Source organism: Vicugna pacos, chromosome 9 (genome assembly GCF_048564905.1).
Source record: "Vicugna pacos chromosome 9, VicPac4, whole genome shotgun sequence".
In the NCBI taxonomy this organism is placed as follows: Eukaryota; Metazoa; Chordata; class Mammalia; order Artiodactyla; family Camelidae; genus Vicugna; species Vicugna pacos.
In genome coordinates, this window is record NC_132995.1 from 8,673,186 (window position 1) to 8,696,165 (window position 22,980).

Below are 22,980 nucleotides of genomic sequence, written 5' to 3' on the forward strand. Positions count from 1 at the left end.
ATCCTTGGCTGAGTCACCCGCAAAGCTGCCCTGGCCTCCGGCCCCCCCCTTCCCGAGCCTCACCCCTTTTTCTCCCCTCCCCACTCCAGAGCTTGGGAGGGGTGTTACCAGATCGCTATGAATCTCAATTGGTCCCCTCTGGGGAATGGGAGGGCATCTTTGGCATCTGTCACACCTGTAGCTTCCTCTGTGCTCCGCCTTCTCAGTCGGGGGGGGTGTAGTTCGAGAGTTGAGATTCTCCACCTCTCCCCCCCATCTCTCACTGAAGCATTCCGAGGGGCCTTGGAAGGAGGGAGTTGGGGGGTGTGCCTGGCCAGTGAGGGGTTAAGGCTGGGAGCTGGAGGGGGCTGGACCGAGGGGTGGGGAGAAGGGGAGGAGGCCTTAGCAGCCAGCAGAGAGAAGTGGCCAGAGAGGCCCAGGGGACAGCCAGAGACAGGCAGGCATGCAGTCAGGGCCCCAGGGCCTGGACAGGGCCTTCCAGGCCCTGTGACAGGAGGACCCCGAGCCCCTGGCCCGGGGAGGGGGCCATGGTGCTGCCTGCCCAACATGTCAGCCGAGGTGCGGCTGAGGCGGCTCCAGCAGCTGGTGCTGGACCCTGGCTTCCTGGGGCTGGAGCCCCTGCTCGACCTTCTCCTGGGCGTCCACCAGGAGCTGGATGCCTCCGACCTGGCCCAGGACAAGTATGTGGCCGACTTCTTGCAGTGGGGTGAGTGACTACCTACCTGCATGGGTCCCCTCAGATTTGAGGGTGGGTGCAGGGCAGAGGGAGGAGGTGGGGCTGGTGATTGGGGGCAGGATTGGGCATGGGGAGAGCCTCCCATTCAGGGGGCCCGAATTTGGACCTGGGTCTTGGGGCGATGTGTTCCTACCGCTTTGCCACCCGGGCAGGGTAGAGTGGGGTCAGCAGAGGCCAGGGCAGCCATGATTGGGAACCACAGTAAGCTGGGCTGGGCACAGCCTCTCGTGGTCCCCCTCCACTCCCTTCCTGAGTCTAGACCTAGGAACATGCTGGGGACCCCTGTCTTCTAGGACAGCGCCCACCCAAACGGGTCCTATGGCTCTCCACTGCTCTCAGTTTCCCAGAGCAGAGGGGCAAACAGAAGGGACAGCATGGGGCAGCTGCCAGGGGCGCGGCTGATGGGCAGGTGTTCGGCGCCAGCCTCTCCAGCTGCCCCAACAGGTGCCCAGGCACTGGGAGGGCGCAGTGACTCAGGCAGGGCTTGGGGGAGAACCAGCTCTGCAGGCAGGCACCACCCACCACCCCGTCCACCCCCTGGCTGGAGGTGGAACAATTTAGGGTTTTTCTGTGTGTGCCCACTTTCTCTGTAGGTTCCGTGTGCCCCCATCCACCCAAAATCCCTTCTGGTCAAGTCTTCCTCTGGAGACAAGTCCAGAGGGAAGATGTTTCAGCTTCAGCCTCCTACTTTCTCTACCCTCCTCCCCTCCCCTGCCCAGGACTGAGGCTTACTCAGGCTTCTTCTCTCTATAACATCTGCTACCCTGTCCCTCCACTGGTCTGTCCCTCAGCGGCTTGCTCTTAGTCCCGGGGCTCTGTGTGTCCCTGTCCCCATCCCTGTTTCCTGTCTGTCCGCCTTCTCCCACTCCCTTTTTTCTTGTGTCCATCTCTTTCTGCCCCAGGCCCTGCTCTTCTCCCTCTTCCCATTTTGCAGATGTGAAGGTGGAGGCCAAGGGCTAGACCACTTGGCCTCTAGAAGAACCTTCTCCCCACATCCCCCCAGCTATTAGTAACTCTCTCAGCCCCCCTTTTGCAGAGGATGGAGTTGGGTTGGCAGGATAAACTGAGACCTGAGGCCGGGGCGGGAGCCTAGCGCTCCCGTAAGGAGCACTCCTTTTGTGGCCCGAGCAGCATCCTGGGGCCCCTCCCCTGTCCTGCTGCGGGGTGGGGGAGGGGGCCTGGGTTCCTGCTGCCTTAAAAGGGCTCAATGTCTTGGCTCTCTCCTCCCTCCCCATCCTGGGCCCTGGCTGCTGCTTCCCTGCAGGCCCTGTCTCCCCAAACCATGAACCCCCTCTATAACCCACTATATCATCCCTTGTTCTTAATTGCATCCATCACTCTCTCCCTCCTGCCTCTGAGGCTCCCAGCTTCCACCCCTGGGAGTCCAGACCTCCCTCTTCCCCACCCCTGAGTCTCTTGCCTCTACCCCCTGCTGTCCCCCTCCCAAACTGCCCTCTGTAACACTGCTAGCCGTAGGACATTGGGCAGAGGGCTTCACCTGTCTGAGCCTTGGTTCCCCATCTGTAGATAAGGGGTAGTAATAAAGCCTCTTCCTGGAGTTGAGAGCCCAGAAATAGCACACTTGACAGGGCCTGCAGCACTGGAGCCATGATGTGGGTCCTGGCTGTTTTTGTCTCCCTCTGCCTTTCCTTGCCTGGGCCCCAGCTCCAAACTCGGGGTTCCCCAGTGTGGTCCAGGAGACACCTGCATCTGAACCTCGAGGTGCTGGATTAAACTGCAGGCTCTGGGCCATAACCCAAGACAGACTGAATGACAGCCCTGGGGGTGGGCCAGGTAGCCTACTTACACCATCAACCCAAGTGGGAGTAGGGGCCTGAAGCCCAGGGAGCTCTAAGAACAGGGCCTTTTTCCTTCTCTGTTTTTTTTTTTTTAAATACTCCCCCCGCCCCCGCCTCCCTGTTCTTCAGGACCTCCCTTCGGCAGACTTGTTACCTTACCCTGTCCATCCTGCACCCCCTAGAGCCCTCTGGTCCAATGTCCTGTCCCAGAAAGGGGTTCCCAGGCCCTCCGTACCCACCTCTCTCCGTACGAGGGCAGTTTTGAGTCCCCCAGACCTCACACGTTTATGTGAAGACTTTAGGCAGACAGTCCCAAGGGGAGGGATAGGGACAAGGAAACTCAGGAACGAAGGGTGGGACTTGCTCTTGGTCTCCAGTGTTGGTCCCTGTGATTCTCGGTTCTCATCTCCCCCTGCCCTCAGTGGAGCCCATCGCGGCGAGGCTTAAGGAGGCCCGATTGCAGAGGGATGACTTTGAGATTCTGAAGGTGATCGGACGCGGGGCGTTCAGTGAGGTGAGCCTGGAGCAGCTCCTTGGTGCAGGAGAGAGAAGTTCGGGGCGGGGCCTTATAACTTGATGAATGACTGAGTTTAGAACGTAAGGAGGGGCTTAGGTCCAATAGGCGTGGTGTGCCGAGTAGGGGCGGGGCCACGCCTGGGCAGGGTTTGGGGTGGTGTCCAATCTGGGCGGGTCCTGGTGTTTCCTTGGCAACTCTACCCAATTACCGTTTCGGCCTTCAGGTAGCGGTGGTGAAGATGAAGCAGACAGGCCAGGTGTATGCCATGAAGATCATGAATAAGTGGGACATGCTGAAGAGAGGCGAGGTGAGGGCCGGGTTGGGTGTGCAGGGTGCTGAGGACCCCCACCCCCAATCCGCTCCAGCCCCTCATGGTGCCCCGCAGGTGTCGTGCTTCCGTGAAGAGAGGGATGTGTTGGTGAACGGGGACCAGCGCTGGATCACGCAGCTGCATTTCGCCTTCCAGGACGAGAACTACCTGGTGAGCCCCAGGCCGGACAACTAGAGGACTAACCCCACCACTGAGGCTGTCATTTATCGAGGTGGGGGTGGGGAGAGGAAGTTCTAAGATTGGAGAGCCGCCTCGAAATGCAGGGCTGAAACGCAATGCGTGCGGGAGTCTCTGTATGTTGTAGGAACTGGCCTTTTTCGAGATGGGAGATGTCCCTCACCACCCTTTTCCCAGGCTCATTCGGGGCACCACCTGGAATGAGACAGTCTCTTGAGTCTATGTGGGGGCCACTGGGCTCCATACTCTGGACATTGGGAGGTCTTCGGGTTCTGTTTTCCCCTGACTGTTTTGGGGGAAGTGAATCTCCGTCCAGTGTCATCCTGGGAGAATGAGGGTTTCCTTTTGGGGGGGGTGTCTCTGATTTGGCCTGGGAGATCTCTTGGGGCTGGAGCTGCAGGGTCTCTGCCCAGGGATGGGGCTTCTCTGGGAGTCTGTCCCGGGCTGTCAGCGATCGGCGCAGAGGCGGGGTACCGACCCCCCCATGACACGGCCCCTCCCAGTACCTGGTCATGGAGTACTATGTGGGCGGGGACCTGCTAACGCTGCTGAGCAAGTTTGGGGAGCGGATCCCGGCTGAGATGGCGCGCTTCTACCTGGCCGAGATTGTCATGGCCATAGACTCGGTGCACCGGCTGGGCTACGTGCACAGGTGGGCTCTGCAGGGGCTGAGGGGCGGGGCCCGATGGGCGGGAATTGGAGAGCTTGGACCTTAAGAGGGTGGGGCCTAGGGGGTGCTGCCTAGAGGGGTGGAGTCTTGTGAGATGGCCAGATAGAGGCTTACTTACCCCCTCCCCTTCCTCTTTCCCTCCTTGTAGGGACATCAAACCGGACAACATCCTCCTGGACCGCTGCGGCCACATCCGCTTGGCGGACTTTGGCTCCTGCCTCAAGTTGCGGGCTGATGGGACGGTGAGCCGCGCACCCGCCAATGAGGGATGGGGTCAGGAGCGGGAACGGGAGGCGCAGTGTGGGGGCAGGGCTGAGTCGTGCAGGCAGTTAGGGTGAGGGCAGGACTAGATTTGGAGGGGAAAGGAGGCGACCCTGTGGCTCAGGGTTAGAACAGGCAAAAGGAGGGTCTAAACTCTAGGGTCACGGTTAGGAGTGGGCGGAGCCAGAGCTAGAAGGGGCGGGGCCAAGCTCAGCTCTTGTCCTGTTGGCTCAGGTGCGGTCGCTGGTGGCTGTGGGCACCCCGGACTACCTGTCTCCTGAGATCCTGCAGGCCGTGGGTGGTGGGCCCGGGACTGACAGCTATGGGCCCGAGTGTGACTGGTGGGCGCTGGGCGTGTTCGCCTATGAAATGTTCTACGGGCAGACGCCCTTCTATGCTGACTCCACAGCCGAGACCTACGGCAAGATCGTGCACTACCAGGTGAGTACAGCCCGAGGAGCCCCTGATCTCCCTCCACACATGCTCCCAGGTAACATCCCCTTTTCCTCTCTCTCTGAGTAGGAGCACTTGTCTCTACCAATAGCGGTCGCAGGGGTCCCTGAGGAGGCTCGTGACCTCATCCAGCAGCTGCTGTGTCCCCCTGAGACTCGCCTGGGCCGGAATGGAGCAGGCGATTTCCAGAAGCATCCTTTCTTTTTTGGCCTCGACTGGGACAGCCTCCGAGAGAGCGTGCCCCCTTTTACACCAGATTTCGAGGGTGCCACTGACACATGTAACTTCGATGTGGTGGAAGACAGGCTCACTGCCATGGTGAGCGGGGGCGGGGTAGGTACCTGCGACCCCTGCTCTGCAGAGCATACCCCTCCAGCCCTCTGCCATAACACCAAGGTTAGGAGAGTGCCCTCCTCCCGGGGTCCTCAAGTCATTCCTTCCCTAGAGAACCTGCTTTGTGCTGGCCCAGTGCTGGGAACCCAGCCGTGACCTAGACTCACAGTCCAGTGGTGGGTGCAGGGGGCAGACCTCCTGATCCAGCATGAAAGGTACTAGAGGGCTTCCTGGAGGAAGGGGCTATCTGAGCTGAAATCTGGAAGGTTGAGAGGTGAGAAGCAGGAAAGCACCACAGAGGAATCTTACTGCCTTCAGCCATCTCAGCTGCTGGACAGGCTATCCTGTGCTCACTCAGCCTGGGGGCTTGTGCTGGGCCCTGCTGGGGACACACATGGACCAAGTCAGCCCTGGTCCCTGCCCTCATCTACTTACAGTCTGGACGATTATATAATTATCCTGTGGCGAGGGCCTTGAGGGAAACGGCAGGATGTAATAAAAGAAAATGAGTAGGGGCCACTTTAGATAGGGGGCACTTAAACCAAGGCTGGGAAAGGCTGGGGGGCCAGCCCCGACAGCTGCTGGTCACCTCATACCGGTCTTCCTTTTGGATAGGAGACACTGTCGGACATGCGGGAAAGCATGCCGCTGGGGGTCCACCTGCCTTTCGTGGGCTACTCCTACTCCTGCATGGCCCTCAGGTAAGTACTGCCCCTGTGCAGCCTGAGAGGTGTGGTGGGCTGGGGGCGCCCGCCTCCAGAGGCCCCAGGAGGCCACTCGGGGTTATTATATACTGGCCCATTGGCGTCCAGGAGAATTGCAGGATCAGTCTTGGAACCTTATTGCCCTGAGACTAAGGACTTTTAGGAGCCCACAGCTGTAGGACCTTAAATTCTCAGACCATAAGTATTTTGAAATTTTAGATTCAGTTGTAAAACCTCAGAGTCACAGGCTTAGCCTTCCAGAACTTTCCAACTTTCCACTTTGAGATTTCTAGTATATAGTCATTGTATCTCAGAATCTTAGAAAATAAGTTTAGACCTTTTAAGTCAATCTTAAAAGAACACAAACTCATTGAATTACTCACATAACCACAAAGCCTTTTTGAAACATTAATTATACAAATAATACATTGCTTATCACAAATCTGTTAGAAAATATGGATGAGAAAAAGGAAGCCCACCATCAGCAACAGCCCCTGGCTCCCGCACGCACACTCACTCACCAGATGGGGGAACATGCTCTGTTCTCATCCATTTTGTTACTGGACGGTGTACTGCCAATGCCATTTCTTACCATGAATGAACTACAACACAGTCCTGACCTGCTGGGAAGTGTCCTGTCTGGGTGGGTCAGGACTCAGTGAACCCTCCTCTGTCATGACTCAGGCTGGAAGAACAGCTGCAGGTTGGTCTTGGCGTGTGTCCATGATCACTGGGTCCTTGAGATGTATTTCTACAAGAGGGACTGCTGGATTGGACAGGACATCACTTCCACTGCAATTTCATTTTCCTCAGGAGGGTCTGGGTCTGAGGGGGTGGTCCGCTGTCTGGAGTACAGTCTTGGGATCCCACATCCAGTCTTAAGACCACCTCTTTGGAGGTGGCCAGAGCTGGGCAGGGTTCCCCTTGCTTCCTGGGGCCCTAAGGTCTACAAAAGCCACATGGAGACAGAGGAGATGAACAGATCCTAGAATATGGGTGTCTGGACCCCAGGGTCCCAAAGAAGGTGCAGGGAGGCCAGCTCCCAAGGGCCTGAGGCCATGTAAGGGCAGGTTTTTCCCTAACAAGAGGCAGACCTGTCCCACCAGCCTGGCAATTTGTTCCCTTCACTCTGTCCCTCCCCCTTCTCAAACGTGGGGGCTTCAAGTCTGCCCTGCCCCCCCAACCCCCGGCTCAGGAGTCCTGGCTCCCAACCCAGGGGCTCAGCAGCCTCTAGGGTGAGGCCAGCTCTTCCTCCCTTTGCCCTCTTCCTCTCCCCAGGGACGATGAGATCCCGGGCTTTATGCCCATGGAACTGGAGGCCGAGCCATTGCCTGAGCCACCTGTGCAAGAGCCCAGCCTGGAACCCACGGTGCCCCCACCAGAGGACACAGTAAGTCTTTAGAGGAGAGGGTCAGTGAGAAACGAATCTGAGAGGAAAGGGAAGGTCTTTGGAGATAGTGTGTGCTGTATTGTGCTAAGTCCTCTGGAGCTTACTTGACAGAGATGGAAAACAAACTAGAGGCAAGTAACTTCAGTCAGAAATGATCCCTACCATGAAATTAAAACAGGTCATTGAGTGTGTGTGGTGGGGGACTCTCTGGGGGGGGGAAGCCCTGGGGAAGGAGAAGGGCCACCCGTGGGAAGAAAAGCACCCATTGGTCAGCAGAGTTTCAAGGGTAAGAGCTCTGAGGTGGGAACCAGCTGGTTTGCTCTTAAATGTGAAAGAAGGGTAGTAAGGCCAAATTGTTCCAGGAGAAAGGAGGGTGAGGAGTGAGGGGAGGGGAGGCTGAAGAGGCCAGCAGGAAGACACTAAACACCAAGGTTTGGTGGGCCGTCTCCTGAGGGCACTGAAGGGCTGGAGAAATTCTGAGCAGGGGAGGGCATAGTCAAGTTGAGTTAGTGTTGTAAGATCAACTCTGGTTCCAGTGTGGAAAGTTGATCGGAGGGGAGCAGATGAAAGGCTAGAGATGAGGGCTGGGGCTGGGATTAGGGATGTAGGGGGCTTGGATCCCTGCAGAAGTTGTGGGGATTCCAGGAAGATCTAAGGGGTAGGCAAGTAGAGGTTAAGGGAGGATGCCCAAGTCTCTGGTGTTCCAGGAGCCAGGCTGCCCGAAGACTGGTTCCCATACCCAGGTTGAAGTGGCAGTTCCGGAGGCAGTTCTGGAGGCCGTTCCGGAGGCGGTGGTGGAGGCCTTTCCCGAGGCAGTGCCAGAGGAGGCCGTGGCAGAGGCAGAGGTGACACTGAGGGAGCTCCAGGAAGCCCTGGAGGAGGAGGTGCTTGCCCGGCAGAGCCTGAGCCAGGAGCTGGAGGCCATCCGCATGGCCAACCAGAACTTCGCCAGGTCGGGGTCAGGACGCGGGGACAGTCACTACCTTTAGCAGCCTCTCTCGCCAAAATGCCAAAGGGCTCACGTTCCTTTCCTCCCCGCAGTCAACTCCGCGAGGCCCAGATCCGGAACCGAGACCTGGAGGCTCAAGTTCGGCAGCTGCAAGACCGGATGGAATTGCTGCAGGTCCAGGGAGCCACAGGCGAGTCCCTCATCCATCCCTTTTCCTGAGGGTGCCCGGGGGAGGTGGGCCCGCGGCGTGTGTGGACACCTAGGGGAGGGCGAGGGGCCCAGGCTGGGGCACGCCGCGCGCCACCGCCCTCCTCCGTCCCTCCACGCGCCCTACGCCTTTCTCTTCTCCTTCCAGCTGTCACGGGGGTCCCCAGTCCCCGGGCCACGGAACCACCTTCCCATGTAAGACTCCTCTCTTTCCCCTGCGTAAAGCCTGCTGCCCCCATTGCAGACCCCTTCCCCATCTCCCCGTACCCCCATCCAGATTTAGGGCTCACCCTACCTCTTTGAGGTTCCACTCAGCACACACTCTCCATTCAGCCCACATGTACCAGAGCTCCCTCGGTTCAGGCCTCTAACCAGATCCCATTCGAGATCTCCCCAGATGCCCTCCCAGATCTAGACTCCCTTCGCTGTCTCTCGCTCCCGCCAAGGGCGGCCGGGCCGAGCTGGGCTCGGATCGGGTCACCTGTCCCTTCTCTCTCCAGCTAGATGGCCCCCCGGCCGTGGCTCTGGGCCAGTGCCCGCTGGTGGGGCCAGGCCCCATGCACCGCCGCCACCTGCTGCTCCCTGCCAGGGTACGTCCGGCTGCTCACGCCCGCCCGCCGCGCGCCCCTGCCTATCTCCACACGTACCCCAGGCCGCTTCTGCTTAGCTGTGCCTTTGCTGGGCTGGGCCCGCAGTGGGGGGAGGATGCTCGGCCAGCCAATCAACACAGGTCGCTAGGAAGCAGCCAATGATGAGTCCGGACAAGACTTAGGCTTGCGAGCCGGCCAACCATAGCTGCCCGCGCTGTGTGGAACGGGGCGGGGGATGCAGGGAGGATTGTGGACTCTCCTATGGGCGCAGGCGGGGCAAGTCCCAGGAGCCAATCAGAGGCCCGTGTCGCCGGGCGCTGATCCCGCCCTCTCCCCGCAGGTCCCTAGGCCTGGCCTATCGGAGGCGCGTTCCTTGCTCCTGTTCGCCGCTGCTCTGGCTGGTGCAGCAGCCTTGGGCTGCTGCATTGGGTTGGTGTCCTGCGCCGGCCATCTCGCCCGGGTCTGTCCCCGCCCGGGAGCCTCCTTTGCCCCCTGAACCCTAGAACCCGAGCCTGTCTTCCACTCGGGCTCTACTGGAGGGTTGGGTGACCCGGGCACGGCCCAGAAGCCACTCCCACCGCCTGGCGATTCTCCGCACTTCAAGCGTGGGTCTGCGCCCCAACTCCAGCCCTGTGATCCGGGCCAGCCCCCTGGCGGCCGGGGAGGGAGGAGCCGGGGCCGCGGCGAAAGGGAGGATTTTAGCCGGGATTGCTGCTGCTGCTGCTGGGGGGATCGCGAACCTCTTTCTTCCTCCAGCCTGGCTGAGGCCCCGACGTGGATGGGCAAACTGCGACCTAGAGAAGGCAGCAGGGCCATGGCTTGGCATCCGTTTTTCACTCTCCATGCACCCCCACCACATCGGCTCGCAAACCACAACTCTTCCTTGTGCATGAGGCCCTTCCCTCCCGGGAAGACTTATCTTTACGCGGCGAACGTCTAGCGCGAGTTCTGCCTGCTCTCTCGGGAACATTTTGCTTTTGACAGCCCCGCTTTTTCGGGGACTCTCGGGCCCTCCTCACGTGCGCTGCTCTCGGAGCCACAGCCGGCTCCGCCCGCCTTGGCGGTTTGGGTATTTATTGACCTGTCCTCCGACCCGCTGACAGGCTCCAGGACCCCAGCACCCTAATCCACGTTTTGGATGCACTGAGACCCCGACATTCCTCGATATTTATTGTCTTTCCCCACCTAGGATCCCCACCCCCGACCCTCGCGAATAAAAGGCCCTCTCGTCTGCCCAAAGCTCTGAAACTCTTTGGTGTCCGCTGTGTTTGCGTTGAGGGCAGGAGGATGCTCACCAGGCCAATCAGAAGGCGGGTGGAGGTGGCCAATGGCCTGGCAGGAAGCTAGCGGGAGGCGAAGCAGACGAATCAGGGGTAGGGGGTAGGGCTGAGGGGCGTGGCATGGACATCCGGCCAATAGCGGGCCGCTAGGAGGTACCGCCCCTTGTCCAGCTGTAGCCCAGCTGTGCCACTCGGCCTCCGGGAAGAAGGGGGCTGGGCCAGCAACGCGGGCGCGGACCTCCTCCTACTACTGCGCCTGCGCGGGCCACGCGCATCCGTTCCAAAGACTTAGCTCAAAAAAAAGTTGCAGCAAACTTTCTAGCCCGTTTCCCCCGCCCCTTCTCCCTGCCAGACCCGCCCCCCTGCGGAGCCGGGAATTCCGAGGGGCGGAGCGCGCGCCGAGATGGGGAGTGAGGGGGGCCCTCGGAGGACCCTGGAGACGGAGGCGTGCAGAAGCTCAGTCTCGGGGCGGAGGTGGCTTCGCGCCCCTAGCCCTCCCGGACGGCCCGTTACCTTCTCCGTTGCCCCGATGGGGAAACTGAGGCCCTGAGCCAGAGGCACACGCGGGGGGAGGCAAAAAGCGCGGCCTGAGGCGGAGGGAAAACAAAGGGAGAATCACGCACAGACGGGGAGGGGGACGGGCACACACACACACACTGGGACAGAGACCCTAGTAGAGAGCTGGGCCTGGCGTCGGTGGTGAAGCGAGGAAACGCGGGGTCGGCCGGAGGAGATCGGGGAGCGCGAAGTGGTGGGGGGCGGGGAGGGGGGACAGGCGGGGGAGGGGGCTGGGGAAAGCCCGAGGGAGGAGGAGAAGGAGGGAGGAACTTCCCAAAGTTGCAAAACATGGCTACCTTGCCTGCGGAGCCGAGCGCGGGGCCGGCGGCTGGGGGGGAGGCGGTGGCGGCGGCGGCGACCGAAGAAGAGGAGGAGGAAGCGCGCCAGCTCCTGCAGACTTTACAGGCAGCCGAGGGTGAGGCGGCGGCGGCGGCCGGGGCCGGGGCGGGCGAAGCGGCGGCGGGAGCGGAGAGCCCGGGATCCCCGGTCGTCCCTGGGTCGTCCCCCGAGGCCGCTGCCGAGCCGCCCACGGGCCTCCGCTTCTCGCCGGAGCAGGTGGCGTGCGTCTGCGAGGCGTTGCTACAGGCGGGCCACGCCGGCCGCTTGAGCCGCTTCCTGGGCGCACTGCCCCCAGCCGAGCGCCTACGTGGCAGCGATCCGGTGTTGCGCGCTCGGGCCCTGGTGGCCTTCCAGCGGGGCGAGTACGCCGAGCTCTATCGGCTGCTCGAGAGCCGCCCCTTCCCCGCTGCCCACCACGCCTTCCTGCAGGACCTCTACCTGCGCGCGCGCTACCACGAGGCCGAGCGGGCCCGCGGCCGCGCGCTGGGCGCCGTGGACAAGTACCGTCTGCGCAAGAAGTTCCCGCTGCCCAAGACCATCTGGGACGGCGAAGAGACTGTCTACTGCTTCAAGGAGCGCTCCCGCGCGGCGCTCAAGGCCTGCTATCGCGGCAACCGCTACCCCACGCCGGACGAGAAGCGCCGCCTGGCCACGCTCACCGGCCTCTCGCTCACGCAGGTCAGCAACTGGTTCAAGAACCGACGACAGCGCGACCGGACTGGGGGCGGCGGCGGCGCGCCCTGCAAGAGGTGAGGGGACCCGTGCGGCGCCAGTCCCGCTTCCCAGGGGACGTGCCCTCTTTCCCCATGCCCGGTGCTGGAGTCAGGGCGCCGAAGTCCTCGGACACCCCAGACTCACACCCTCAGGCGCCCGTCAAGCTCAGTGAATCCGTGTGGACGGAACGGGCGCGCGCCCCAGCCATCTCCCCGACACCAATGCTTCTCTCGCGGAGGCTGGGAGACCGCTTCCCTCTGCTCCACTCAAGGCTCCATCGCGGATGCCGTCGCTGCCCGTGGCTAGACCCGGGGGAGGCAATGAGAAAATGAGGGGCTGCGAGAAAGGAGGAGGGGCCTTTGTCCACCCGCCGGCGTAGAGTTTTGCTCAGGCCCCTTCGCTACCTGGCCTTCAGATCGTAGCTCCGTCTCACCCACTCCCGCCCGCACCCCGCCCCGCCGCAGGGCCCAAACAGCGTGGTCTGTCGTCTGTCTTTGTTGTGAAACGTGAACCTTCCCCAGCTCCAGTTTCCCTGTAACCCAAGCCCTTCCCCTCCCACCCTGCGCGCCGGCCTCACACTCCCTACTCTGACGCCCGGGGGCAGGGCACCGGGAACTGAGCCTGCGAGTACCTCCTTACTCTCTCCAAAGCCAGTCGGCTGCTTTGACTGCTTTGAGGCCGACCCGGAGACTTCGGGCAGCCTGAGTGCTCAGCCTCCTGGGCCCTGAGGCCGAGGAGTTGGGAGAGGAGGGCTGCCTCAATACCCATTCTGCCAGCTTGAGCTTTTAGGCCGTGGTAGCAATGCAGGGCTTGCAGAGATTCTGCTCTTGGGGTCCTTGGATGGCCTCAGAGAGGGGGTTTCGTAACTCCCCAGGAATTGTCCACGAAACTTCGGGCTGGGGAAAGGTGGGGAGGCAGTGGTCAGCTTGTGCTCCCCCAGAGCAGTTTGCATCGGCTCTGTAGGAATAGGGCTGGCCAGTGGGCAAGCACAACTCACAATCCTTTTTTCTGGCCAGCGAGTCTGATGGGAACCCCACTACCGAGGACGAGTCCAGCTGCAGTCCTGAGGATCTGGAGAAGGGTGTGCCTCCAGTGGCTGCCGAAGCCCCTGCCCAGGGCTCCATTTTCCTGGCCGGGGCCGCCCCTCCTGCACCATGCCCTGCCTCCTCTTCCATCCTGGTGAATGGGAGCTTCCTGGCCACCGGCAGCTCTCCAGCCGTGCTTCTCAATGGGAGCCCGGTCATCATCAACAGCCTGGCTCTAGGCGAGGCCTCTAGCCTGGGCCCCCTGCTGCTCACCGGGGGCGGGGGCACCCCTGCCCCACAGCCCAGTCCCCAGGGGGCCAGCGAGGGCAAGACCTCCCTGGTCCTGGACCCTCAGACTGGGGAGGTTCGACTGGAGGAGGCTCAGCCAGAAGCCCTGGAGACCAAGGGGACCCAGGTGGCTGCCTCAGGGCCATCTGGAGAGGAGGTCCCAGGGCCTCTGCCCCAAGTGGTGCCTGGCCCCCCACCAGCTGCCACCTTTCCTCTGCCCCCAGGACCAGTGACCTCCGTGGCTGCCCCACAAGTGGTGCCACTCTCCCCACCCCCTGGCTACCCTGCTGGCCTGGGCCCCACCTCCCCACTGTTGAACCTGCCCCAGGTGGTGCCCACCTCACAGGTGGTAACCCTGCCCCAGGCTGTGGGGCCACTGCAGCTGTTGGCAGCAGGGCCAGGCAGCCCCGTGAAGGTGGCAGCTGCTGCAGGCCCTGCCAACGTGCACCTGATAAACTCCGGGGTGGGCGTGACTGCCCTGCAGCTGCCTTCAGCCACTGCCCCAGGTACCCGCTTCTGGTGGCTGGGTGGGGGGTGCAGCTATCTCAGGGAAGGATGGTGCTGTGGGTGGGTTTCCTAGGGTGGTCGGGGCAGGAAGGGGAGTTCATTACTGGCGGGTCCCACACCCTCCTGTGCCAGATAGTACCCTCCGGCTCAAGCCACACAAGCCCAACCTCACCAAGAAGGGGCTCCTTTTCTCGCTGGCTAATCTACCTGCCTGCTCTCCAGCGTCTTAAATCCTCACCTCCTTGCCTGGCCCTGCTCCTCTCCCTACAGGAAACTTCCTGCTGGCCAACCCCGTGTCTGGCAGCCCCATCGTGACAGGTGTGGCCGTACAGCAGGGCAAGATCATCCTTACCGCCACCTTCCCCACCAGTATGCTGGTCTCCCAGGTCCTGCCGCCTGCCCCCAGCCTGGCCCTGCCCCTGAAGCCAGACACAGCCATCTCAGTGCCTGAAGGGGCCCTCCCGGTGGCCCCCAGCCCTGCTCTCCCTGAGGCCCACACCTTGGGGACACTTTCTGCACAGCAACCACCGCAGCCGCCGCCTGCCCCTGCCACCACCACCGCCAGCCTGCCATTCTCCCCAGACTCCTCCAGCCTCCTGCCTGGTTTCCCAGCGCCCCCGCCCGAGGGGCTCCTGCTGTCGCCCGCGGCCGTGCCCATCTGGCCAGCAGGGCTGGAACTGAGCACAGGCACCGAGGGGCTGCTTGAGGCAGAGAAGGGGCTGGGGACACAGGCCCCCCACACCGTGCTGAGGCTGCCTGACCCCGACCCCGAGGGGCTGCTCCTGGGGGCCACTGCGGGGGGTGAGGTTGACGAGGGGCTAGAAGCAGAGACCAAGGTGCTGACCCAGCTACAGTCAGTGCCTGTGGAAGAGCCCTTGGAACTGTGACCCAGTAGGCCCTACAGCCTCCCCTGACAATGGTGCTCAAGATCCAGGATGGCCCGGGAGGAGGGAGCCTCTCATAAACAGGATGGCTGCCATCTGAAGATGCCACACACTACACCCGCCCCCATCGCCACTCAACCTCTCCGTGTCCTGGAGGTCCACTCCTGTCCAGGGGCACCGTCCTCTGGATGGGACACCTCCTCTGTTACAGCCCTGTCCTTGCTCTGCCCCCTGATATGTAAGGGGAGATCTGGGGGTCCTGACTCAGGGGCTCTGTCCCCCTCGACCTGGTACTAAGTGTGAGCTAAAAGCCCTATTGAATGGCTGGATTTCCACCCTCTTTGGAGCCCTCTCCCTATCACTCCCTACAACACTATTAATAGCTCCACTGACATCCAGTGTTCCCAGGACTGCTTGGAATCTGTGCATGGAGGACAGGCAGTCCTGTGCCCAGAGACCAACAGATCCTCCCAGCCCAGCCCTTCCTGCTGACAAGACAAGGGATGCAGGTGTAGGGGGTACGGGCCAGGGTCCTCCCCTAGCTCCTCCTGGAGCAGAGCTCTCGGTATCACGTCCAGCCCCAGACCAAAGATCCCCTCACCCCCAGGGCAACCCTGACCCCTGTGTCTAGTTTGTATCCTAAATCTTTATTTTTCTAGGACATGTAATGCCTTCGTTTCAATTAAAATAAAGTTAACAGACAATTAGTACCTCTACCTTCCAACGACTTGCCCAAGGGAAAATTGAACCACCAAAAAGTGCACCTCGAGATTCTGGCTTTCTGATCGCTACTCCCTGAGGGGGAAGGGGGTTTGGAGGTTAGATCTGCGATGCTGCTAGAGAAGGTTCCCACAGTGGGGTTTCTTTCAAACTGATGGGCCTGGAAGGAGTGCTTCCCAGGGCTGAGGAAGCAGGGCACCTGGGAGCCTGCCTTGTCTCTTGCTGGTAACAATGTTTCTACTTTATTTTGTTGAAAACAATAGATAATCTATAAATAGAACAGGTTGGGAGGAGTAGAGTGAGGTGAGACTGAACAGGGTTGAAACCATTTGATTCTGGGGTGGGCGGAGGAAGGGCAGGGGAAAACTTCACTTCCCTGCATTTCATTCAGGGCTCCTGCCTCCACCCTGCAGCTCCTGGGAGAGGCCCCTGGGGTAGAAAGGGGTTGTGAGAAGGTTGGCAGAAGGCAGGCAGGTGAAGTTCAGGCTGCCCCCGTGTAAGGCAAATGCACAAAGCATTGGGGTCAGTAAATACGGCACCCCTAGCCCTGGGGGACCTCACCAAGGAGAACTGCATTAGTGGGGCTGAGGCCCAGGATAGGACAACCTCTTTATCACTGGCTCCTGTTTTCAAAGGAGAGCTGCAGGAGGTAGGGGTGGGCGGGAGACCACAGTGGGGTCGCCCTCACATGTGGTGAGGAGGCAGCAGAGAGGCAGGGTCTGAGGAGCAGCGGGCCTTCTCGGCCAGCAGCTGGTAGAATGGCTTGGGGGTCCCCCAGTCCTCATCATCGCTGCTGGAGCTGTCCTGCTTCACGATGCGGTTGTGCTGGCGGCTGAACCTGCGTGCTTTGATGCTGGGGGAGAGGTGGGAGGTTGGATGAGCAGGGTTCCTAGCCTGCCTCCCGGGCAACTCTGTCCTACCCCTAGCGCTCTGGCCCCAGCAGTGACCAGGGCCTTATCTGGCCCAGCTAGGGGAATCTCCGGGCCCCCAGGTCCAAGTCTACAGGCTTGGATTTGGTTCAGGGCTCTTTGCTGGAGCCGCAGGTCCCTGTGAGACCCATTACAATCTGTGCGCATGTATGTGTGTTTCCAGAACCAACTGAGAACTGGACAGGTGGCAGCTCTTTGAAGTTGGTGGAGAGGAGGGGGTTTCAGGAGGGAGGAAGGATCAAAGGGGAGGAGAAAAGGAGGCCAAATGACTGGGAAGTGAGACCTAGTTTCCTGCCCTGAGAAACTCCCTGTGGCAGAGAGGGCAAAGGAAGTTTAGGGCAGTGGGGTCCAAATACACAACTGATCTATTTGACCTTCTAAGTTACAGCGTTAGAGCATCACTCTACTTTTGTCATTGTGACATCCAAATCTCCCACCCCAGGAAACTCCCAACCTGTTTCTAATATCACAAAGTTCAAGGCTCAGAAAATCAGAGCTGGAGAAGGAGCAGGGAGGCCTCTCTCCTCCACCAACCATGCCTTCTGGGCGGGGGCTTCTCACCAGTATGGTCTCCGCTCCTGCAGGGTCATCACCCGCCAGAGTTGGGCCAGCTCCTTGGTGGCAGTGGTGGATGCAGTCCCAGGGCAGGCTCTGGGGAAGCGGGGAGGAGAAGGTGAGGAGACGCCTGCAGCCTTGCCTCGCTTGGGCGAAGGCCAGTGATCTGACTACACGAGAGGGTCCCTTGCCTGCTCAGAGCCGCAGCTTTCCCATCTGAGAACTCAGATCTTTATTGTGTTGCCTTGAGAGGCCTACCCTTTGTGCCCTCTGGAGCAGAGGTGGCAAAGAAGGCAGCTGGACTAAATGCTGCTTGGAAATGGGCCACCAAGTGTCCCAGGACCTGCATCTGCTTGCTCCGATGCCAGCACCAGCTCTTCTTTGAGGCTTGGGGGCCTCCCCACAACCCCTGGCTTCAGGCCGGCAATGATCACTTCAGGGCTGGGTGCCTGGTCTATCAAGTCAGCCCCAAAGACTTTCACTAGAAACCTTAGAAATGAGAAGCTCCTTCCCATAGGGTAGCTGGGGTGGGAGACAGGACTCTGAAACTGGGGAATAGCCTGGCCCAGCGCTTTTGAGCACAGCCAACCTGGAGAGCGGAGCACAGAGAGGGACAGAGATCCCGGACAGAGGTCATTTGAGGCCTAGGACCGACCACATCTGAAGGCAATCCACCCCTCCCCTTTTTCTCAGGTGATATAAGCCAATTAGTTGTCTTGTTTCATAAGTCTGAGTTGCATTTTACTGCTTACAGTGCAGCGGGGCCTGAGGGACGCCTGGGGAAAGTGTGACTGAGGACTGTGTCGCCAGCAGTGGGCAGCAGGCTCTGAGGGCCCCAGTCAGGGCCAAAGAGGACGCCTACCCACCGGATGTACTGCTTCCTGTTCATCCTGCAGAACATGATGAAGCCATTGACACACTTCTTCTTCGTCTGGGTGAGGCAGGGGGCTTTCTTGCTTTCCTTGGGCTTCACAGGGCCCCTGCCCGCCTGGCCCTTCCTGGCCTTCCTTCCAGCTGCAGGCAGAGTTGAGGCCCTCCGGGTTGGGGTCCATGTGTAGTCCCCGTCCTCTTCACTGGAGGACTGCAGGCCCTTGAGGTCAGCCTGAGTGTCCTGGGTGGGGGACAGAGAGGTGAGGGTGGGCAGGAGATGTGGGACCGACCTGGCAGATGGCTGTCCTCCTCACCTCCTGCTGCCTCCACCCCAAATCTGAGTCTCTGTCCTCCGAGCTGGGGCTAGATGGCTCCTTGCTGTTCTCACTCAGCGAGAGGTAGCAGCGGTCCATTGAGATCGAGGACTGACACAGGCTATGGGAGTCAGGAAGGTCTTCCCAAGCCTCAGGGGGTGTGTCCTGGGGGGGTGAAGGAGAAAGACAGGAGCAGATATGAGGGGGATGGTGGTGTCTCTTCATGGCCTCCACTCACTGCTTCCCTAGGATGTAACAGGAGCATCACAAATAGCTCAGGTTCAAAACGGTCTTATCCAGACACTCCCTCAGATGGTCAAGCAAGTGTACCCACGGGGGTCAGAGAGAAGCTGGACAGGGGTCTTCTGCCTTCTATTTTGGGGTACTGTATCTTAATCCCATCAGTTTACCACCTTGGGAAGTAGCCCTGTCGCCCTGGACAAGTCTTAACTCCTCTGAGCATCAATTTTATCCATGAGTGGTGGTCACTACACACTCTGCAAGGCTGAGAGGCACCTGGGGCAATGCCTGCACTTACTAGAGCTTTGCTAAGAGTTTTTTTCTGCTGCCAATTCAGCTACTCATTGAAGCAGGAGGCTGCCCCTACACAACACTGGAAGGAGAATCATTTGGGGACCAGAGCTGTGGCTGCCCCTCTGTCAACAGGATGTTGAGCTACGAGAGCCAACAGTGGCTCAGGAGGTAAGCCTGGGGGCCTGGGAGGGAGGCTTTTTCCAACTGAGGATCCCAGGGGTTGCCTGCTGTTTTCAGTTTTGTCACTTTTCAAATGGGGTCACAAGTGATCCTGCCTCATATAGCAGTCAGAAAATTATGTTGGGTCTTTTCTGGGCACCTGGCAGTTTTTAGCTTTTATCCTTTGTGTCTACTTCATTCCAAGGGCCCAGCACAGAGCAGGGCGCCTGGTGGCCAGCAGGGAGTGTTCAAAGGATGGGCAGGTGAAGGCACAGATGGTGGATGAGTCCCTGGAAGGATGAGGGGAAGCATGATGGATGGACAGGTGATGGCTGGGGGAGGTGGCTGAAAGGTCAAGGGGATGGATGAGTGAATCGAGCAGGTGGAAAGAAGGATGGATGGATCTGTGGACAGATGGGTGGACAGACACCTACCTTCTCCTGTGGTACCTCGAGCATGCAGGCAGAAGGTGGAGACTCAGGATTTAAGAATGCTTCTTCAAAGAGAGCTGTTGGCGGGAGACCAGAAGGGTGACTGGGCCAGAAACACCTCTCTCAGGGCACTGTGCCTCTGTCCTGCCACACCCCCTAGCCAGAGTGCCCATCTCTGGCTTTTAGCTTTGGGATCTCCTGTCCCAAGTCCAAATCCAGCTCACAGGCCAGGTCCCCTGGGAAGCCTCCAACCTGGGCAGAGCGAGTGGGTTCCTGCTGTGGGCTCCTGGAGCTTTCCACGCATCACACTGGCCAGGGGCTGCTCCCTACCAGGCTTTGGGCTCCTCGAGGGATGGGATAGGATTCATCCTGGGTGGGATTCACCCCTGGGTGTCCAGCCCTGCCAAAGACAGGGCTGCACACTTGGCAGGCATGAATAGGTTTTTTCCTCCTGAATGAACCAAGCATCAGGTATAGCCCTGGGTGCTCACCTTGGGTCAGGTACTCAGTGCCGTCCTCCAAGATCTGTTCTGGCAGCAGTTTCCCTGGCGAGCTGAAGAGGGAGGGGCTGAACCCTAGGATCTCGCTCGGGTGGCCTGTCACACTCCAGGTCTCCATCTGTGGAGGCCCCAAGGCCAGTGGGCTCCCTGAAAAGGAAGTATTGGGGTTAGGGGTGTGTCAGAGGTTGCCCTCCCCCTCAGCACAGCTGCCATCTTGGAGGAGATGGTGCCGGACGCTGGAGAAAGGACAATGTTAAGAAAGATTCTGAGGTAGTGTCTGGGATCAACAGAAGATTAGCAACGTCTGCCACGGCAACTGATGGCTCAGGTCTTAGTGGATGTCCATTCCCTTTCCCACCTTCCCCACTTCCACAGAAATCCCCAGAAGAAAGGTACCAAGAAGGCCCCACACTAGCCTACAAGGAGGGGAGATAGAGTGTCAGTCACCATGGGGGCTGCCCTCCAGGATCCAGGCAGGAAGCCAAGGGTCGGCATCTAGGGACTCCTTGTCCACCTCCTCACTGGAGTCGTAGAATACCAGCGTCTGCCTGCAAGAGGTGAAATGCAAGAGGTGGAGCTGAAGCCCTGAGCTGGAAACTGCGCTGGGCCCGAAGGTGAGCTGCTTCCCCTCTGGGTGTCTCAGTGTCACCCACTGTGGAGTTGGACAGGGATCTCTCTGTGCTGGCTGCGACGGGAGCACTGGGGGCAGAAAGCTCAGTCAGTGGAGGCACCCACCCGGAGCCTCAGGGCTTGTTAGGAGAGGCCAGCTGTAACCAGAACTGATGACTTGGGGAGCAGAGCTGTGATGGGGGGTTGAGGAGGACAGAGAAGGCGGGCAGGAGGGAGGAGCGTGCTGAGCTCGGCCTAGAGGATGGGTGGTCTTCCAGGTGGATGAGGAGAACAGGCTTCCAAGAAGAGGGAACAAAGGTGAGAAGCCCAGAGGAGACCAGGGCTTGGCTCCCATGGGGAGTGGCAAATATTTGGTGATGTTAAGGGTAAGATTTGGGAGGGGGAGGGTGTAGCTCAAGTGGTAGAGTGCAGCTCAAGTTGTAGAGCGCATGCTTAGGTCCTGGGTTCAATCCCTGGTACCTCCTCCAAAAATAAATAAATAACCCTAACTACCTCCCCCTCAAAAAAATAATTAAAAAGTGGAAAAAAAAAAAAAAGGTCACCTGGGGCCAGAGAGAGTCTCAAATGCCAATTAAGATATTTGGGCTCTACCCAACAGAAAGGAGTAGCTTAAAGCCGAAAACTGACATGGTCTCTGGGTTAGAAAAGCCCCTCAGGTGACTGGTGGGGACGGGCTGGAAGGGTGAGAGAGGCCGGTGAGGGGCTGCGGCCCTGGTCGGCACACAGGAAGCAAGGCTTTCCCTCAAGCTTATGACAGCTGGCCCAAAGCTGGGCCCACGGAGGTCCTCACTCTACAGACGCCAGCAGAGAGTAGAAGCTGATCGCATTGCTCTCTAAGCCTTAGCCATTCCTGGCCAGACACCTCCAATTCTCCAACTCACAGCCCTTGGGCTTCCCTTACCTGGGGCAATTCTGTGTCCTGTTGAGAAAATGGGTCCTCTCAGCCCCTTGCTGGCCCTTGAAGGCAGGGTAAGGCTGCACGTCCTGGGCACTGTTTTTGCCCCAGCAGCCTACGAGACAAGTCAGGATGATCACTCCTGTGACAGGGCCAAATCCCAGGATGCACAGAGGCAGGGACAGGGAGGCGCCAGGGTCTGCCATGGCCTCTCCCTTCCCCATCCTAGCCAAAACCTCAGGCTGCAGGGTCTCTGTGTGAGGCTCAAGGGTACCCTGAATCACCCCTAGGGTTCTGGAATCCCTGTCCCTTTCAGAAGCTATAAGGAAGATAAAAGCCTTAAGTGGAATAATGATGATGAAGGTGATGATAGTAAACAAGTCTATGGTGCTTGCCACACCAGCTCGGTTTTAATCACTTTACTCACTATTCAGTAACCCTTTTCCAAAGGGTGTGGTTATTATAATACCCATTTTCAGATAAGTAAACTGAAGTATATTGAGTAACTTGCCCAAGGTCACACAGCAGAAGACCTGGGACACCCTCCCTCACCAGGTGGGTTAGGTACCTCCTCTGAGCTCCCACAGCCTCCTGGGCCACCCCAGGAAGCGAGCGTGTGCAGTTCCTTCACTGGACCGTCAGCCACACGGGGCATGTGGCCTAGCACAGAGGAGATGCCCAGCAAGTGAGGGCTAATGAATGGACAGAGGAATGGGATGACCCGGGGCCTCGCCTTCCAGTTCTCACCTACCCAGATCTGCTGGGTGTGTCACACCTTTTCAAGCTGGTGCAGGGACGGGGACCCACAGGAGCGATTATCTGGCTGCTTCAAGGGAAGGAAGTTTCCCAGGGAGGCCCTGCTCTTATTCCCAGTTCTGTGATCCTGTCCCCCCCACCCCACCCTTAACACCCACCGCAGAGCCTGAAGGGAAAAGAAAACTGAGACAGAAGCTGTGAACAGTGTCTCTCTGTCCCCCATAGAGTCTCCGGCTACTAGGACTGTACCCGGATGTTGCAAGTGCCCGATAAGCCGTGTATAAACCACCGGCTAAGTTAGCAGAGGGGAAAGAGACCAACTTGAGATGTCACAGAGGACACTGTTCTCAGCCATATCCAGCAATGTCAACTGGAATCATCCTCCCTTTCTGTCACCTTGAGACAGGGATGACGCAGCCTTGGGGTGACTGTAGGAGTCGGGGCATCTTGGAGGGGTGGTGGTTCCCACCACGTTTCTTTCTTTCTGGTCTGGGGATGGGGTCACCTCCTTCTCAGGCTTGTCCAAGGCCAGACAGCGACGAGGGTTCTGGGCCTGGGTCTGGCCTTCTGGGAGAGCAGAGACAGCATCAGACAGGGGTGGGGGCCTGACTGTTACCAGAAGGTGGTTCAGGTGGGGGTCTCCTTTGCGGTGGGCCCGACAAGCCATTTCAAAGCTTTGCCTGGTCTGGTCACTCCGCAGCCCTTCCTGGGCAAGCCCGGGATCTCAGTTAGAGATCACCTAGTCAGACACCCCCTTCCCCTGTCCGCACGTTAGAATCACTTTGCAGGCTCTGAAAAGATCCCGCTGCCCAGGCTCCACCCAGATCACTGAAGCCTGACTTTCTGGGTGTGAAGCCTAGGCACAGGCATTTTGGAAAGTACCCCTATGATTCAGATGTGCAGCCAGGGCTGGAAATCATTGATTAGGTCCAACTCCCATTTTAAAGGCATGGAAACAGAGTCCCGCGAAGGGGA

At 59.5% G+C, this 22,980-nt stretch overlaps 3 protein-coding genes and 1 long non-coding RNA gene across 16 annotated transcripts in view; 2 read left to right on the forward strand and 2 right to left on the reverse strand.

Moving 5' to 3' along the window:
- DMPK (DM1 protein kinase) lies at positions 1–10,356 on the forward strand. Of its 11 annotated transcripts, none has more exons than XM_031681932.2 (17): positions 1–706; positions 2,207–2,208; positions 2,402–2,458; positions 2,958–3,049; positions 3,276–3,359; positions 3,438–3,533; positions 4,064–4,212; positions 4,379–4,472; positions 4,726–4,932; positions 5,014–5,277; positions 5,893–5,978; positions 7,260–7,371; positions 8,115–8,323; positions 8,413–8,510; positions 8,676–8,722; positions 9,028–9,117; positions 9,458–10,356. In XM_031681932.2, the coding sequence occupies exons 1-17, from the start codon at positions 528–530 to the stop codon at positions 9,611–9,613; spliced, it is 2,022 nt and encodes a 673-aa protein (XP_031537792.1). In that variant the 5' UTR covers positions 1–527; the 3' UTR covers positions 9,614–10,356. The 11 variants fall into 11 exon arrangements, with proteins under 11 accessions (XP_031537792.1, XP_072822928.1, XP_031537782.1 ...); XM_072966827.1 differs by having other exon boundaries at positions 9,032–9,117; XM_031681922.2 differs by lacking the exons at positions 2,207–2,208; positions 2,402–2,458 and having other exon boundaries at positions 547–706; positions 2,913–3,049; positions 8,079–8,323; positions 9,032–9,117.
- Positions 9,809–11,388, reverse strand: LOC140698049 (uncharacterized). Its single transcript, XR_012075452.1, has 3 exons — positions 11,252–11,388; positions 10,911–10,984; positions 9,809–9,911 (listed from the first exon to the last, which is right to left on the reverse strand). It is a non-coding gene; the product is annotated as an uncharacterized lncRNA (long non-coding RNA).
- On the forward strand, positions 11,187–15,422 carry SIX5 (SIX homeobox 5). Its single transcript, XM_006208699.3, has 3 exons — positions 11,187–12,043; positions 13,025–13,827; positions 14,099–15,422. The coding sequence occupies exons 1-3, from the start codon at positions 11,244–11,246 to the stop codon at positions 14,713–14,715; spliced, it is 2,220 nt and encodes a 739-aa protein (XP_006208761.2). The 5' UTR covers positions 11,187–11,243; the 3' UTR covers positions 14,716–15,422.
- The window catches only part of MEIOSIN (meiosis initiator), a 17,101-nt gene continuing 9,459 nt past the window's right edge, over positions 15,339–22,980 (reverse strand). For 2 of the 3 annotated variants that reach the window (XM_072966835.1, XM_072966832.1), the window contains exons 6-14: positions 22,402–22,572; positions 21,256–21,364; positions 20,172–20,272; positions 19,716–19,871; positions 19,228–19,301; positions 18,101–18,265; positions 17,783–18,027; positions 16,923–17,012; positions 15,339–16,285 (exon numbers count right to left, since the gene is read on the reverse strand). In XM_072966835.1, the coding sequence (XP_072822936.1) occupies positions 16,117–16,285; positions 16,923–17,012; positions 17,783–18,027; positions 18,101–18,265; positions 19,228–19,301; positions 19,716–19,871; positions 20,172–20,272; positions 21,256–21,364; positions 22,402–22,572 (1,280 nt within the window). In that variant the 3' untranslated portion in view covers positions 15,339–16,116. The remainder of the gene's footprint in view (positions 16,286–16,922; positions 17,013–17,782; positions 18,028–18,100; positions 18,266–19,227; positions 19,302–19,715; positions 19,872–20,171; positions 20,273–21,255; positions 21,365–22,401; positions 22,573–22,980) is intronic. The other variant, XM_072966834.1, reaches the window with a different exon arrangement.

Excerpts from the sequence above, each read along its gene's own strand:
- DMPK (XM_031681922.2), top strand. The coding sequence starts at position 547 with ATGTCAGCCGAGGTGCGGCTGAGGCGGCTCCAGCAGCTGGTGCTGGAC. Across the intron at positions 3,050-3,275 it reads GACGCGGGGCGTTCAGTGAG|GTAGCGGTGGTGAAGATGAA; the intron begins GTGAGCCTGGAG and ends TTCGGCCTTCAG. Across the intron at positions 5,979-7,259 it reads TACTCCTGCATGGCCCTCAG|GGACGATGAGATCCCGGGCT; the intron begins GTAAGTACTGCC and ends TCCTCTCCCCAG.
- SIX5 (XM_006208699.3), top strand. The coding sequence starts at position 11,244 with ATGGCTACCTTGCCTGCGGAGCCGAGCGCGGGGCCGGCGGCTGGGGGG. Across the intron at positions 12,044-13,024 it reads GGCGGCGCGCCCTGCAAGAG|CGAGTCTGATGGGAACCCCA; the intron begins GTGAGGGGACCC and ends TTTTCTGGCCAG. Across the intron at positions 13,828-14,098 it reads GCCTTCAGCCACTGCCCCAG|GAAACTTCCTGCTGGCCAAC; the intron begins GTACCCGCTTCT and ends CTCTCCCTACAG.